At 38.3% G+C, this 16,359-nt stretch overlaps 2 protein-coding genes across 3 annotated transcripts; one reads left to right on the top strand and one right to left on the bottom strand.

The window, feature by feature from the left end:
• Positions 1-3,702: 3,702 nt before the first annotated feature.
• On the bottom strand, positions 3,703-4,500 carry LOC125223351. Its single transcript, XM_048126466.1, has one exon. It carries the CDS (start codon positions 4,424-4,426, stop codon positions 3,953-3,955), a length of 474 nt encoding a protein of 157 aa, XP_047982423.1. The 5' UTR covers positions 4,427-4,500; the 3' UTR covers positions 3,703-3,952.
• A 9,567-nt stretch (positions 4,501-14,067) lies between these two features.
• LOC125217796 (60S ribosomal protein L12-3) lies at positions 14,068-15,683 on the top strand. Of its 2 annotated transcripts, none has more exons than XM_048119334.1 (2): positions 14,068-14,602; positions 15,488-15,683. In XM_048119334.1, the coding sequence occupies exons 1-2, from the start codon at positions 14,117-14,119 to the stop codon at positions 15,491-15,493; spliced, it is 492 nt and encodes a 163-aa protein (XP_047975291.1). In that variant the 5' UTR covers positions 14,068-14,116; the 3' UTR covers positions 15,494-15,683. The 2 variants fall into 2 exon arrangements, with proteins under 2 accessions (XP_047975291.1, XP_047975290.1); XM_048119333.1 differs by having other exon boundaries at positions 15,432-15,683.
• The last annotated feature ends 676 nt before the right edge of the window (positions 15,684-16,359 follow it).

The raw sequence follows: 16,359 nt of genomic DNA, 5'->3' as shown, positions 1-16,359 counted from the left end.
GAGATTACTCGGTTAGTTGGTTATCCGCTGGCTAAACCGATTAAGATCGGTTAATGATCAAAATTTGACTACATAACCGATATAACTAAAATCAACCTATTATTTAATTGTTGATTTAATCATTAGGCTCATTCCCAATAATTATATTCTGGCTATAAATCTTAGCCTAACTATATACACGGAAGCTCGTTTCATCTAATAATTATTGTAATATCACCCAAGCCACAACCAAAATTTGTAAACGAATTGAAAGAAAATGTACGTATCATAGGAGTAATTGTTACTGAATTAGGCTAATTCCCTATTTGGATTCAAACATAGACAGAATATTATTAATACTGGTGGGGGAGAACATAATTAGATGTTTAAATGTCACTGTGAATTCAACTAATATAGATATCCACATATAGCTCAACGTTATATACGCTATAGTATTTGTATTTCATTGGTTATAATAATTGTGTTTCAAGCAATATATCGGGGGGTTTAACTCTCTGACAAACGTATTCAGTTATAATCAAGTAGTATTAGTTCTTGTCGATTAACCAACTAATCAAATGGTCAGTAGGCTACTGATTTCAGATTGATTTCGATTTTGATACGTAATTAGAAGGTAAACCTTAATCGGTTAATTTAACCGACTAATTAACCAACATTGCCTATAATAAGCCTCCAAAAAATTCTACGAAACATTTTAACCAAACATTGATGTTGTTAATAGAAGAACAACACATATTTTATCAACTCTGACCAGCGACCACAATGCTGAATCTCAATTAAAGAACAAAACTAAGATGATGGTTGGGGATAAGGATAAGCATAGATATTCGGTACATTTTAAGGCCATCCGCAGCGGCAGCTCGATGCTGTCTCGGTCTCGTCTCGGCGAGACGAGACAGCATCGAGCCAGCGATGTGACCACTCCGTCTCGTCCCGTATCCCTCCGCCGAGATCATGTTGGCGAGTTGGCTCGCCACGCGCGTTGGCCACGTGGCGAGCAGCGGTTGGGTCGTGACGCTCACTCGCCAACTCTGCGAGTGGCGTCGATTTTAATTATTGTTTTTCTAAAACATCTTGAAAAAAAAAATTTATCGTTTATTTTGTCCCTTTCTTTTTGAGGAACTTTTTTTTATTATTTTTTAATTTTCTTTTTTTCCTATATTCATCTATAAATAACCCAATTTCCGTAGTTTTTAATGAATTTATGAAATTATTAGGATTAATTTAATATTTCAGTGAAATATTAATTGAATTTTTTGAAAAATAAAAATAAAAATGAAATTGGATGAATAGTTAAAGGATGAGATGGTTAAGGATAGAGGGTTGCAAATGTTGTTTCTTAGTTAAGAGATGAGGTAAAAAGTGCAGTGGGACTATGAATAGTTAAGGGATTAGACGATATTGAGACAAAGATGTGGATGACCTAAATCTCGTTTAGTGAGTAGAGTTATAGAATTGCCCTGAAAAAAGGAATTAAATTTGTTGAACAAATCAAAATCTTTTTATATAAGATGACAATACGAATAGGGTAATTGTACACTTACCTCGATTTTTCTCACCCTATTATTATTTAGATTTGCTAATTTACCCTATATCCCCAAATTAAATGTTCTAATAAAAAACCTTAGCCAATATAGAGCCTCCAAAATGTGTATATGAAGATCGTACAATCCCAAAAATTAAAAGAACAGACAAAATAACATGTACCCATGACCCATCAGATTGGAATTTATTTAGGTTATTCCAAGTTTTTTTTTTTATAAAAAGAAAGGCTCAAACCATTCAACGTGGTGAGCAAAGGAGTACAAAACTTAAATAAAAAACTAAATCTCCCCAAAAGCAAAGAAATGCCGCAAAAATATCATACCAAACACAAACAACCTACAACCACCGCAAACAAAGCCAGCCCAAAAGGAACTCTCGACAAACCAAAAACTACTAGCAAAGTGCCAAACATCCACACCAAAGATGAAAAGCCACAACTCACCAGGTATACTTCATTTGTGTCCCAACCATCTTCTAATTTTAATTTTTAGGTAGGTCTTCGCATATTTGTTCGGGCGAGTAAGGAATATTTGGACACCATCCTTTAATCCATAATCCAAGCCTCCAAAGAAGTACTCCCTCCGTCCCAAGGAAGATGACCCCTTTCTTGGGCGGCACGGGATTTTATGCAACTTTATTTTGTATGTTGAGTGGAGAGAGTAAAGTAAGAGAGAGGGATAAAGTAGAGATAAATGGGTTTCCATTTTTGGTAATGAGTACTCTTGGTTGGGACAAACTAAAAAGGAAAGTGGGTCATCTTCAATGGGACGGAGGGAGTACTTGTTTCTCTACATCCCAATTTGGTTTCATCTTTTCGAAGATTACTTTATTCTTGAACCACCAGATTGACCAAGAGATCATATAGAAGAGAGAGCTCCAAATTTTCTTATCAAATCTCGTGAGCGGTGTGTCTATCCATGTAATAAAACAAAATATTGGGTCCTTGGGCATGCAAAGGTGAGATTACAGCAATTGCATCCAAAATACCATAGGCTACTGGAAAATCTACAATTAAAAATGATATGGTCAATTGTTTCTGGTTCTTCTCTACACAATACACAAAGCTCATCTTCGACTCCCGGGTAGCCAAATCTAAAGAGTCTCTGTCTGGTGTTTACTCTGCCCTGCAATATAAATCAAAGTAGGAGTTGTGCACGCGGTGGTTCTACCTTATTTTTTTCATCTTTCTAATTTTAGGACTATACTGGTTACATTTTATAATTAATGAAAATTTTGAATTTGAGACTATAAGGTGAATTAATAAATTCACTATACATAAATATTGTTATTTTTATTAAGGGAGCTATAGTAAAAAAAAATGAGCTATGTATAAAATTATGATATTATATATCTACATAAGAAATATGAGTGATGTAGGTTTATTGGGCCACCAGCCCAGTTCCAACATCACTAAAGTTAGCTGTGGTTGTGTTCAGATCTGAGCCCAACATAAAGGTTGGCCTCCAATTTCATATTCATACACTTATAGAAAGATTAGTCTACAACTGTAATACTAATAGTAACATTAATTCATTGAAATATATCTGAATAAATCAATAGTTTGGTGCAAAATCAGAATAAATCAATAATCAAATCATTTATCTGATTTTAAAAGTAAAACAATTTAGAAGTCATAAATAAATTATTTAGGAAAATGGGATACTTGATCTGACGAATATACGGAAGTTGAATACGGTGTCGTGGCATTTTTGGGTGCTATGGACAACCAAACCCGCACAAATTTGAATGAAATACAAACACACAAGTTAAGATTGAACCAAATGTCGACACATAAGTGAATTCATAAATGAGTGGATTTTACTTGAAGGGGTTGTTTCAGTTAGCCAGTTGTTTTCTTACCTATACCATTGGCATAATATTAAAATGTAAATAACTGACTTTTTCAAAAAGAAATCCACCTTTTAATTTGCAATCAATTTTATTTTAGGAACCGTATTAATTTAAATCATTTGCAATCAATCCACCTTTTAATACTTTTGTTTTGTGTGGGATTGCATTTTAGTACTATTAATTTACAACTACAATCAAGCATGAAATTTAGTTGTAAGTCAGCATTTAAAATAACAATAAACGCAACAATCTGTTGATCAATCGTTAGGCAAAGTTATGAATGACAAGACCAAAACAATCGCCAAATTAGCAAGATTGATAAGTTTATTCCGATAAACATTTTACATAAAACATAAAGAGAAAACACTAAGCAAGAAATTTGACCCCTAAATGAAGAATTAATGGCACAAAAAAGGTCGCCATTTACCTAAATCCAAAAGGTAATCTTCAATTCCCCCCTCCCTAACGTAATGAGTAGTAGTAGTAGTAATAGGAGCAATCCTCTGAAATCAAAGCTAACAAAAAAAAAAAAAAAACAGAACTCAGAGAATCGGTGCTAATCTTCGAAGCCGGTCTGTTTCCAAATGGCATTCCTGACCCTGCTCAAATCCCTGCCCTTGAGAGTCCGCCCGATCCCTTCGTGAACTGACAGCGACGCAGCTCTCGTCCTTGCCAAATACTCGTGAGGGGGCATTTGGTAATTTCCGTCGTCGTCGTCCTCATCCTCGTCATCCTCCTCCGTACATTCACCGGCGCGTGCCCTGTACTCTCCCCTGAGGATCTTCGACCAGTCAGGAATGTTCACAGGGAGGGATTTCGCTCCGATCGGGGACCGTTCCGCCGCGGCTTTCGGCAGAGGCTTTTTAAAGGGGCGCGGATTGGAATTAATTGATTTTCTGCTCTCCGTTTGATCGGTGTTGCTGTTGTTGCTCCAGACGTCGGCTTCGTCGAATTCGAATTGATCGGCGAACTCCGACATGGAGAGCCTGGCTGCGCCGCCGAGGTAGCGGTGGCTCTTTGTTGCTGCCATTGAAGTTTAGAAATTGAGAAATATGGTTGCTGAAAAAGACTTTGTAATTGTAGGTGGGATGAGTTTGGGTGTAATAGTCCCACTATATATAATGTTTGTTTTGGATAAGCTATGCAATGCTATGCCAATAATTCTGCCTTACCTATTCTTTTTCTTACCAATAGAGAATTGTAATTAAATATATTGCAAATGGTAATAATTATTTAATGCTGAGTTTTTTTGGAAGGTAAGTTTTTTTGGGATAGGATTTTGCAGTTTGTTGCTTAAATCGTATACTCAATACGAAGTTTGTGTTGACGGGATACGTATATTAATTTGTTATTGCCTTCTATTTTCTTTGGGTTTTTGTTTAATTGACAGGTGTATCCTTATAAGCTATACGTATTAGTAGAATAAACTTTACATTGACGTTGATGTGATACTATGTAAAGCACCATTATGTAGATTAATATTGGTGTTTTGTCCTCAGCGATTAAAAAACTTTAAGCCACTTTAATAATATACAACAATATCTTTTTTCAAATTTATCATCTTCACATAAATGTATAGCTTCGTTCTATTTAGAAGTAAGGGTCAATTTTGATCCTAAATATATGATCAAAATACAAATTTAGTATAAAACGTTCACTTATTCAAAAATAGGTCCATAACAAATGAAAATGTCGACAAAGTAATCCTTTTGTTGACGGTTCCATCAAAAAATTAACGGTCAACGTTAATTGCACAATGACATAACCGTTAGTTTTTTGACAGAACCGTCAAAAAAGGACCACTCTGACAAAGGATTTCATTTGTTATGAACCTGTGTTTTCAAAAATTGAATGTTTTGGACCAAATTCATTTTTTGATCATATGTTTAGGACCGAAATTGACATTTACTCTTCCATTTAGTGTCCCAAACTTATGTCTTAACCAATTATTTCCAACTTATATTTTCTTTTAAAAAAATCCTTAACTTAGGCACAAAATTACTACTCCATTAATTCTTATTTCTTGTTTAGAGCATCTCCAACAGCGGACCGCGGAAGTCCGACTGAACGTCCGTCGTAGTGAGGAAACTGGTAGGACACGGACGTCCCGTGCGCCCGTCGGATGGGCTCGGATATCCGACCGACGAGCGGGCGGATGTCTGCCACTGTGGCGTGGGGTCGGACGTCCGACAAAAAATTATTGTTTTTTTTAAAAAAAACTCTATAAATAGGGATTGTTGAACTTCATTTCATTCACACCACTTGTGTTGACAAGTTTCTCTCTCTAATCTACAAGTTTCATTTCTACTATAAAATGGAGTACAATAGGAACTCCCCCACCACGAGCGGAGGAAACACACCCACGTTTCCCGCCGGAACGGAGGGAAACTTTAATGCGCGGATGAATCCCCAAATGGCGCGGATGAATCCCCAAATGGCAGGGATGGCGGGGATTACTCCCCAAATGTTCTACAATATGTACAATTGGATTAGTCAGATGGGTGGGATGATGCCCGGGGCAGCAGGGATGGGCGGTATGACGCCAGGGATGGCGGGGGTGGGTGGGATGATGTCCGGGGCAACGGGGATGGGGAGTATGCCGCCAAATATGGCAGGGATGGGGAGTATGATGTCGGGGATGGCAGGGATGGGTGGGACGATGCAGCACAGGAGCCCGAGGACGCGTAGGGAATCTGTCTATCGCTCATATATAGATTTGTTGTCCGACGATCCCCCTAGTATTGTTCCGAAGACTCAGTACGCCGGCATCGAGACTTTCTCTTTTGAGGAGTTGGGGCAGGAGGTTGGGCTATCGCCGATCCGTGAGACTCCCGATGAGGCGGAGCCTGCTGCAAGGGGCAGGGGCAAAGGCAAGGGCAAGGCCAGAGGTGGGGGTAGGGGCAAGGGCAAAGCCCCAAGCTCTTCCTCGCAAACGGGGGCAGAGGAGGAAGAGGGTGAAGAGGAGCGGGGGAAGAGGTCGATCTGGACCGTGTGGGAAAATACCGCGCTTGCGAAGGCTTGGGTCGGTGTAGTCGAGGATCCCTATGTCGGGGCGAACCAGTATATTGACCGATTGTGGCATCGCATTAGTGAGGTCTACCTCACACTCAAACCGGCTGGGGCGAAGCCTCGCACTCCCGAGCAATGCCGGAAACAGTGGGATCGGTTGAGGCCTAAGCTCAGTCGTTTTGCCGGTCTCTACCAAAACAACCTGCGCATGGCAACCAACGGCATGTCTGAGGAGGATGTGAAGAACCGAACCTTGTCCCAGTACCCCGACAAATAATTGAAGTTCAAAGAGTTTGACCAATGGGAGGCATTTCTCGTGGTCAGGAGTTCGCAAAAGTTTTGTGCGGGTGTCGACTCGGGCTGGAAGCGAACGAAGATCAACTCTTCCGGTGAGTACAACAACAGTGTTGGTTCGCCGAGCTCCCCGAAGTCGAGGAAGTGTCCCCGCTACCACGATCAGACTCTCGCCGTCGTCGTCGCCTGATGGGGCAAAAGGCTGCGCAACAAATGGCGAGGGGAAGTGGCAGCCGTAGCGGGTCCTTCGAGGTCGAATCGGAGGCCCCTGAAGCCCCAGATGAGTACGACCGTCTCGCCCGCGCGCAGCTAACGAAGACCCTGAGTCAGAACATGCATAGGTGGTTTAGCACGCACGATCCTATGTACAAAAGGATGTGCAAGGATGTGATCGACGCATGTCGGCGCGATTTAAGAATGCCACCCATTGATGATTATGGCGTCGAGATTGGGGACGGGGACGTCAGAGGCGGCAGCGGCACGGGCAACGGGGACGAGGATGAGTGAGAGCTGAGGGTTGTATTTCTCGACTTTATATGATTATGTAATTTTTAAGTATTATGTAATTTTTTTTAAGTATTATGTAATTTTTTTTAATGAAGTATTAGAATTTTCCCGTATTCCGTGTCGACATTTTAATTCCGTAAATTGAATAATTGTGAATTTAATTTTATTGCGGGAAGTCCTAGTGATGTGGCAGTGGAATGGGAAGTCCTAGTGATGACGTGGCAGGAAGTTTTTGTGGGAAGTCGTAGTGGGAAGGGCGCCACCGGAGATGCTCTAAGGGGAGTGATAAATGGAACGGTAAAGTCATATAACTACCATATTTATCTTTTCTCCATGAAAAATCATTCTCCAAAGGGAGAAGTATTTGAGAAAGTATTTTACTTTTTCTCACTTTATGTTTTTTAATGCATTTTGTACTACTATTTTATTTTATTTAAATGATATACCTTTGTATATACTCTTTTTCTTTTGGAATGTATTACTTTTTTGGAATTGTATATTTCACTTTTTAAGAAGGTAAATAGATAATATACCTCTTTCATTTACCTTTCCTTATTGGAGATGCTCTTACCATACTTCGGTAACGGAGTCATAGTTTTGGGTCACTTAAGAATTTTGCAGAGTAGACATGGCATTTCATCTTCGGACTAGGTCAAATAGTTCTTGAAAAGAAAATGTAAGTCAAGAATATTTTTTGAAAAACACTTGCATACTTAAGCCTATATTTAATCTTGAAACTTCAATCCACAGATAAAAAGGAGAGCAAAAAATGGGAGAAGTACACACACATACACACACCACAAAACCAAAGCATCACATACATTGATCACAAGTACAATGTGATAAATAAAGGTTAAGGTTATAATTGATGAGCAACTGTGTTCTTCCCACCTAGTTCTAGTTTCCTTTATCCTTAACTTTTCTGTCTTTAAAGCTTGTAAGAAATAACAAAATATTTAAGAAAACGTTTCATAAGACAAAATGAATAAAAACGAGAGGCATCCATCTGCGCAAAAGGCCAAAAGTTCAATCATGTCGATGCATGAACTTGCCACACCATATACTTACTATCTTCATTCTAAAGTCTGGTGAAAAGGCACACCATTTTTTCGATTTGCTAATTTTTAGATAATATGACATGATAGAAGATAAATGTACATGTACATAAAAGTTATTCTTTTCTTAATAATTGCAACAGGGTTAATATATAATACGAAGCTTTAATTTATTTAAATTATTTAATTTTATGAAGTGAAATGAAAATCGCTAAAATGGCCAATTATGTACATGAACATTTATATACATTAATCACTACCTAAATGAAATTATAACATCATAAAAATTTGGCTGAAAATTTGGGGGTGATGTAATTGCATGCATATGAAATAAAAGATAATTTTGTGATTACAATAAATATCGAGTACAGCTTATATCATTTTCTTTTTAAAAAGTCATAAATTCTCAAACAAAAAAAAATACTTAACTGACATTCAGAACTATTTGGTGGTCGGTATTGAAGTTGAAAGATAAAACAAATAAGTTATGGCTATACCTTTCAGACAAATAACAAGAGGGCAATTATTCAATTTCATTATTTAATACACATAGATGAGATTCAAATTTGACCAAAACTTGTGTAGGCCGGAAATTTCCATCTTCTACAATATCATACGATAATCATGATGTGTCCGATCTATGTGTAAAAAATAATTATGATTAATTGCCTTTTTCACGTTAAAGCTTATCGGTTACAGTTGTAGGTAAAGGAGTTATACAAGTGGCAACTCAACCAAGAATTTGTCTAGTCAGGCAGTACATGCTAACATAATCTTGTGTGGCTAATTGTTCAATATTGCAATAGTTATATCAATTCAACCGGCTTGGCCTATATTCAGTGCACCATAATTCACAATAAATTAGTACAGAAATTTACACTAAATAAATGGATGTTGATAAATGTACATGTATATAATTGGGTAATTTAGATATATTTTTTATATTGAAGTCTCTTCATAAGCATTAATTAATTTAAAAATAAATTTATAATTCATATTAAATACTAATCCTTCTGAAATAATTTAATATTGTATTAGAGCATCTCCAATGCAAATAGGCCAGCTATAGGTCAGCCATTCTCTCTCTCTGCCACGTCAGCAGCACAAAAAATCCACCTCCGCCACATCAGATTTAGGCCAGCCATAAAGTACCAATTTAAATAAAAATAATTCAAAATATACTATATTTAAGAAATTAAAATTACGATTAAATTACGGAATTAAATTTACGACACATATACGGGAAAATTAACCCATTCCATTCAAAAAAATTACAAAGATTTAAAAAAAAAAGTACATGATTTTTTTATTTAAAAAAGGGCTTCCACACACGAGCCCCGCCACTCTCTACTCCTCATCGCCGTCGCCGCCGTCCTCGCCGCCGCCGCCGCCGCTTCCGCCACCCGTGGTATCTGAGCCCACGTCGGAACCCCCTAGCCGTGCCCTCGCGACATCCAAATCAACCCGCATGCTCTCGAGCATCGAGTGAAGAAACATCTTCTCCGTGGGGTCAGTGGCGGTCCTCCAATCTTGGAAGACCTTGTACATCGATCCCGCGTTTGGTTACGCGAATAGAGAGTGTACTCGAGTGGGGCGGGTGGGAGGGCGGAGGACTGGACCTCGCGGGGCGATAGGGGGGATCCGCCCCTCGCGGCCCGTTGCGCCCGCTTACTGTCCAACCGGGCGAGGGGCGACCGGCAAATGAAGGAGGGGATGGAAACTCCTCAGCATCCGGGGGGAGGTCGTGGGATCCGCCGCTGCTGCCGCTGTAGTCGCCGGTATAGTTCAGCCTCTGCTTCTTCGGCCACCCGGCGTCGCACCCCGCACGGAACTTCTCGGAGTCCTTCAACAACTCATAGCACTCCCAGAAGTGGAACTCCTTGTACTTCCCCGCCAAGGAGGCCGACTCTCGGCTATCCTCGGGCGTCCTCCTCATTACGCCCACTAGTGAGGTCGACGGAGGGCGTTGGCGTGCGCCGAAAAGCGGCCCGGCCGCGGCCACGATGCGCTCCCACCCCTTCCGGGACCTCCTCCCCGCTGAAGTCCTTCCCGTGCGGGCGGTGCCTCTGTAGGCAGCTCTAATCTTCGCCCGCATGTTGACGACCCGCTGGTTGATCGCAGCAGCGGATCGTGCACCTCCAACCACCCCTTGGCCACCCAGTCCGCGTACTCATCCTCGGATCCACTTCCTGGAAGGCCGGGGTGTGGTCGACAACGGACGTAGAAGCGACTCGCCGATTGCACTGTGGCCTTCCCCTCCGTCTTCGCTTCTTCCTTCGCCCGCTTGCCCGGCCACGGCCCGGAACAGGAGTGTCGGATCAGCCGAGATCGATGCCCATGTCATGCGATGACAAAGGTCAAGATGCTTTTAGAAGAGGGTAGAGTTGGATTGCTTGGTGATGAAATTCTTTAAAATAATTAATTATATCTGTATTAGGATTAAAGGGTAAAACTGTAATTTCAAATGCTGAAAGTGAGGTGGTCCTAATGACACATCTCGCCTGCCAAAATCAAAGTCGTTGTCGCGTACAAGGATTTTTCCTTTCCATTGTTATATGTGGCATATTTTTTGTCATTACGCTAAAACTCCTCGAATCTATGAAATGGAGTAATTAGTAATGCTCATCTTCTTGTATGTATCCGTCAAATTTTGATTTGGTATGTGATTATCTAAATGCATCTTTGACTTAGAGTGGTCACTTTACATATTACTGGAAGAAAGGGAATATTAGGCATTATCTATAAACATGCTATACATTTAACTTAAATACTTTGACATTTCTTGTTATGGTAGTATGGAATGCAAATGAAATAAAATAAACCGGTATTATAAAATGATGGTACAGTGGAATGAAATAAGGTGATTAATGGAACGAAGACGATATCTTCACATTTTCATTTTATTTCTTCATTTATTGTGCCGTATAAAACAAATTAATTATAAGTAGTAGAATAAAAGTTCATTTTATTTCTTCATTTATTGTGCCGTATGGGACAAATTAATTATAAGTAGTAGAATAAAAGTATGAATAACCATCTATTCCATCATTCCGTTCCATAACATAAAAAATGACCTTAATACAGTAATTACTTTAATCTATATATAAGTACTATTACATTTGGTAAACATCCTCTAATAGCATCCAAAATACTCTCTTATCCACTTTTCCGTAGGTCTATGATTGCTTTGTTTTGGTTGGTTGTGGGTTTGCCGATTTACTTGACCTTGTCTTTATTTGGTGTTTAATTTGTAGTAGTAGTATTCTTTTATTTTGTTTATTGTCAGATTTTGTGGCATTTGACTCGTCATCTCTTAGCTTTTATTTATATCTCTTTATTTTGTTCTGTGGGCAAAGTTTGTGGCAGTAAATATTTGTGATGTCCTACTATTTTTTTTAGCTGCCCATATTTAGTTTGAACATTTTGTATTTCATCTAACAAAGATTAACTTTTCAAATTTAAAAATCAATATTTTTTTTTAATTGGACATGTTGATTATAAGTGCATTTCAACTCATATGCGCATTTTATTTTACATTTTTTAAATTTACCCCTCGCTACTTATACAATTCAAACCAACACAAATGTATGCTGCTATTAAATGATAAGCTAGTAACTGCTTTCTAGACATAAGAAGTAGCGGTTTAAACAAACGCAAGGAGATTGTATTTTAGTTGAAAAAAAAAAGATATGAGCACTATTTTTTATAGAGGTAATCGATTAAATTTCAAATAATTTATGAGTCACATATATGTATCTCAATGCGTTGGTGGGCATGCATGTTTGTGTAATCATATTGTACGTGTCTTTGTGTCTATCCCTCAATTATTATAACCTCGCAACACGTGATTCACTTTTATCTATAAGTTTAAATTACGAATTATTGTTGTCCATCTTTTTCTTGCACTTTAATTTAATCAATTCCTAATCAAGCCAAAACCAGCTATATGTCACCATAGTCTTCAGTTTAGTCAATGCGATCAACTTTAGCGGCCATATTCCATGTAGTTACGGGATTTAGTACTTTTAAAAAATGCAATCCCACATTTTCATATTTACATTTATGAAAATGCAAATATGAAGGTTTCCCACTAGTATTTTACTCGAAATTTTATTTAGGTACTCTTAAAAATCTTGGTGTAGTGGTAAACACCAAATCATAAATATGTAATCAGGCCAAATTTCCTATTCCTCATGGGATGGACCCTGCTTGGCTACCAACCAATAATATTTCGAGAAGTGGGAAACAAATTTAATTGAGCTAGAAAGTCTAAACAAGGACAATTCCAACTGCTTATATTAGACTTATCATACACAACTAATTAAAAAACTAAAAACAACCTAATAGAGAGAAAGACGTGATAAATATAACTCAATAATCAAGAATTCCATGGTAATAAAGTTGAGCAACAACTGATTACTGCAGTAAAATTGATATTCAGGTCTCACCTTTTGATTTCCAAAGTCACGTGGCTGAAATAAAACACATACTATGTGAGTCGACCTAACATAAAACAGATGCAAGATTAACGTGTCTAAATTAGACATTTCCACCCCCAGATTGATCACAATAATGGAGGAGCAATTATCTAACATAATTAACTAATCCCACTTATTAACCATATCACTATGAAGATTTCATGCAAGATTGACTTCGCTAAATAATGATAGGGTGATGCTTGCGTAGCATCTTCAAACATTTAGAGATTATATAACCATATACAAGTATGGCTGTCATCATTGGTTCACTAATTATTTAAATATTTCATTTATTTACTTTTTTATTTTGAATTGTGTCATTTTAATCTCTTAATTTCTTATCTTAAACATGTTTGTATAATGTGCTTGGCGAGAAAGTGAGAAAACATTATTACTCTTTAGCCTTTATTTACCTTTTTACACTTATTAGGGAGTACTAATTAGAGGTTTAGCCTTCGTTCCCAAAAAATTGAGGATCAGTTTTTCCAATTTTACTTAATCTGGAATCGGGACGGATTAATTTTCAATTAAAGTTAATGGCCCTTCAAAGAATCATGCCTAGCTCAAATGACAAAATTAATAATCCCTTCGTTTGCAGTAGTGTCGAGATGGTTGAGTTGTTTCATTTTTTTTTTGATAAAAATAGTAATTTATCTCCTATTTTATTATTTTTTTTTCACTTTTACTTAATTTGATTTTCTACTTTATTCTTTATTCATTTAACTTCTAATCAAACATTTGGCCGAAAAGAAATATCCAAACCAAGGTTAGTCGGACTCGGAGGCAGTACAACTCAAGATTGTCCGTAACGAGAAGTCTTTATGTGAACAGTGTTTATTTTCCAATAAGTTATTGTGAATTTGTGCTTCTAAAAAAAGCAATTGCTTGGGTGTAATGATAAGTTTAAGTATATGCACGTCTTGATTAACTTATCCCGTCACTTATAGTAGTACTAAAATAGAGATATAGAATTCACGTGCCATGGGTTAAGCTATACTATTATTAATAAGGAATGGATGAGTACAGACTCTTATTTAACATGCGTTGCATTATTATTGACCTAGTTTAGCGAATCAGCAGCAGGAGATGTACTTTATGGCTGCCTAACTATTTGACTTGGTGTCCATCTGTATTAGCAAATCCACAATTCTCATGCCTGGTTAACAATTACACCCCTATAGGCCCATCGATAGTCCATACCTTATCTGTAAACTATTGGGCATTTTATTAGTAAAACTTGTGCCAGAAGAGTAGCTAAAGAAAGCCCAATGCAAGCCCATCTACGCAAAACCCTAGCTAATTACTCAATATAAGCAAAACCCCTCCAATTAAATTAAGCGCACCCTTCATCCTCTTCCATCAACCCTAGCCGTCACAATGGCGCCCAAGTTGGACCCGTCCCAAATAGTCGACGTCTACGTAAGGGTGACCGGAGGAGAAGTCGGCGCAGCCTCTTCCCTCGCCCCCAAAATCGGTCCCCTTGGCCTCTCCCCGAAGAAGATCGGTGAGGACATCGCCAAGGAGACCGCCAAGGACTGGAAGGGTCTCCGCGTTACCGTCAAGCTTACCGTCCAGAACCGTCAGGCTAAGGTGACCGTGGTTCCCTCCGCCGCCGCGCTGGTCATCAAAGCTCTCAAGGAGCCCGAGCGCGACCGCAAGAAGACCAAAAACATTAAGCACAACGGCAATATCTCCCTCGACGACGTGATCGAGATTGCCAAGGTCATGAGATCTAGATCCATGGCCAAGGATTTGAGTGGAACCGTGAAGGAGATTTTGGGGACTTGCGTCTCCGTTGGCTGTACGGTCGACGGGAAGGATCCTAAGGATCTGCAGCAGGAGATCACCGATGGAGACGTCGAGGTTCCTCTCGATTGATCTGCTTTCGTTTTTCTACACCTTTTTGGTTTTTGATATCATTTTCTTCTTTTCAATTTTGTCTCGATTGGATGATTGGTACGGATATTCACAGCTTTTTCAGCTGTGTTTTTTTTAATATAGTGAGACTTGAGTTCAATTTTGGTAAACCGTGTTTTCATTACTTTGTTTAGTCAGTAAAATGCATGATGATTATAAATATTGTCAACAAATCTTTTTTTATTAAACTACCAATTCTCATTGTGAGACTCTAGCTCTGCAAATTTTGGTGTCTAATTTATGGAATCATGCTACTGTGATTATAATTTTTAGTGTGATTATACTTTTTCAATTTGTTCTCACAAAGCAGATCTTAATCTTATTAGATTGGTAATTCTGTTTTTCTTGTTAATCGCATGAATGTGTTTATTTCTTATTACGTTGTTAGCATCGGATGATTGCTTATGCTCTGTTTGTCTTCTAGCATTACTAAATAATTTGTCCTTCCAAATTTTAAATTTCTTCTCCATGCCTTCCCCTTAAAAATCCGAAATGAAATAATATTAATAATAATAAAAGTGTCCACGTAAAATTCTTTTCTTTGAAATGAATGTATTCTTTTTCCAATATTCCAAATTCCAAACAAGCGTAGACGTGCGCAAAAACACTATTTGGAGGGTGAGAAAAATTGTGGCTATTAACGCAGCACGTTTTGCACATACGCTTAATATTGAAACAAAGTGGTGATTCCACCAAACTTTTGCCGACATCTTCGCCTCCTATAAATCCCTCTTCAAGACTGCAACTACACTCACACTACTTGCCTTATCTCCAGACAGACTAAAACCTAAAGCGTTCGATGGCCAAGCATGTTAACTTATTGAGTTGTAGGTTTGAAGTTGCGCCGCAGCTGATTGTTCTTCCTCGTCGCCACTCCACCCCTCCTAGGCTGGAGACCATTGCAGAGGAGGAGTCTCATCAAATCCCTTCTCACCAACATCTCATAAACGAAGTAGCTTCGTCCCCCTAATTTTGTTCTCTTTCCACTTTTTTTGGTTATAAATTAATGGCATATGCTATTGCTTCATGTATTCTTTGTTGATTCCTTTCCATGCCGAGTTTTTGGTGCTTTTGTTTGCGTTTGCCCTCGTGTATGTATCCAACTCTTTATTTCTTTGACAACATTTGCATCGGACGATTTGAGGTGCTTTTACAAGCTAAAAACAGATTGTTCTATTGGCTTTTGTCTTCTGATAATAACCACCAAAAATCACGCTAACTCAATGTAATTTGAGAATCAAGCAGATCCACATTGTAGCGAACTAGCTGTTTGTATGAAATTAGTGAATTTGGCTGCATGAGTGAATGTTGTTGTGATCAAGCTTTTGGTCCTATTTCATCTAATATTATATATAACACTTTTATAGGGAGTCGGTATTATCACAATTCACAAATTCACAAGTAAAATCATAAATTAACATCTATAAATTGGCAGTCACAATGGGAATTAGGAAGGTCACCAAAAGGTGTTTTGTGTGTTGCGGATAAACTACGAATGGGCCTTAAACAGACTTAAAAATGTACTTGGGCTTATGCCATTGGACTCAATCCATAAGCATACCAGATCTAAACTTATTTTTCCTATTTCCTTTGTTAAGCAACTAAACTCGTACTGTTACTAGTGCAATAAATATAAGTTAATAAATAACGTTCTAGGAGTATAAATTTGTTAACCCGACTTAAACATCAAAACCGCCCGATTA

This window comes from Salvia hispanica, chromosome 4, assembly GCF_023119035.1.
Source record: "Salvia hispanica cultivar TCC Black 2014 chromosome 4, UniMelb_Shisp_WGS_1.0, whole genome shotgun sequence".
Lineage (NCBI taxonomy): Eukaryota > Viridiplantae > Streptophyta > Magnoliopsida > Lamiales > Lamiaceae > Salvia > Salvia hispanica.
Note: the sequence above shows the minus strand (reverse complement) of the source record. Positions and strands in the feature narration are given on the sequence as shown.

Excerpts from the sequence above, each read along its gene's own strand:
- LOC125223351 (XM_048126466.1), bottom strand. The coding sequence starts at position 4,426 with ATGGCAGCAACAAAGAGCCACCGCTACCTCGGCGGCGCAGCCAGGCTC.
- LOC125217796 (XM_048119333.1), top strand. The coding sequence starts at position 14,117 with ATGGCGCCCAAGTTGGACCCGTCCCAAATAGTCGACGTCTACGTAAGG.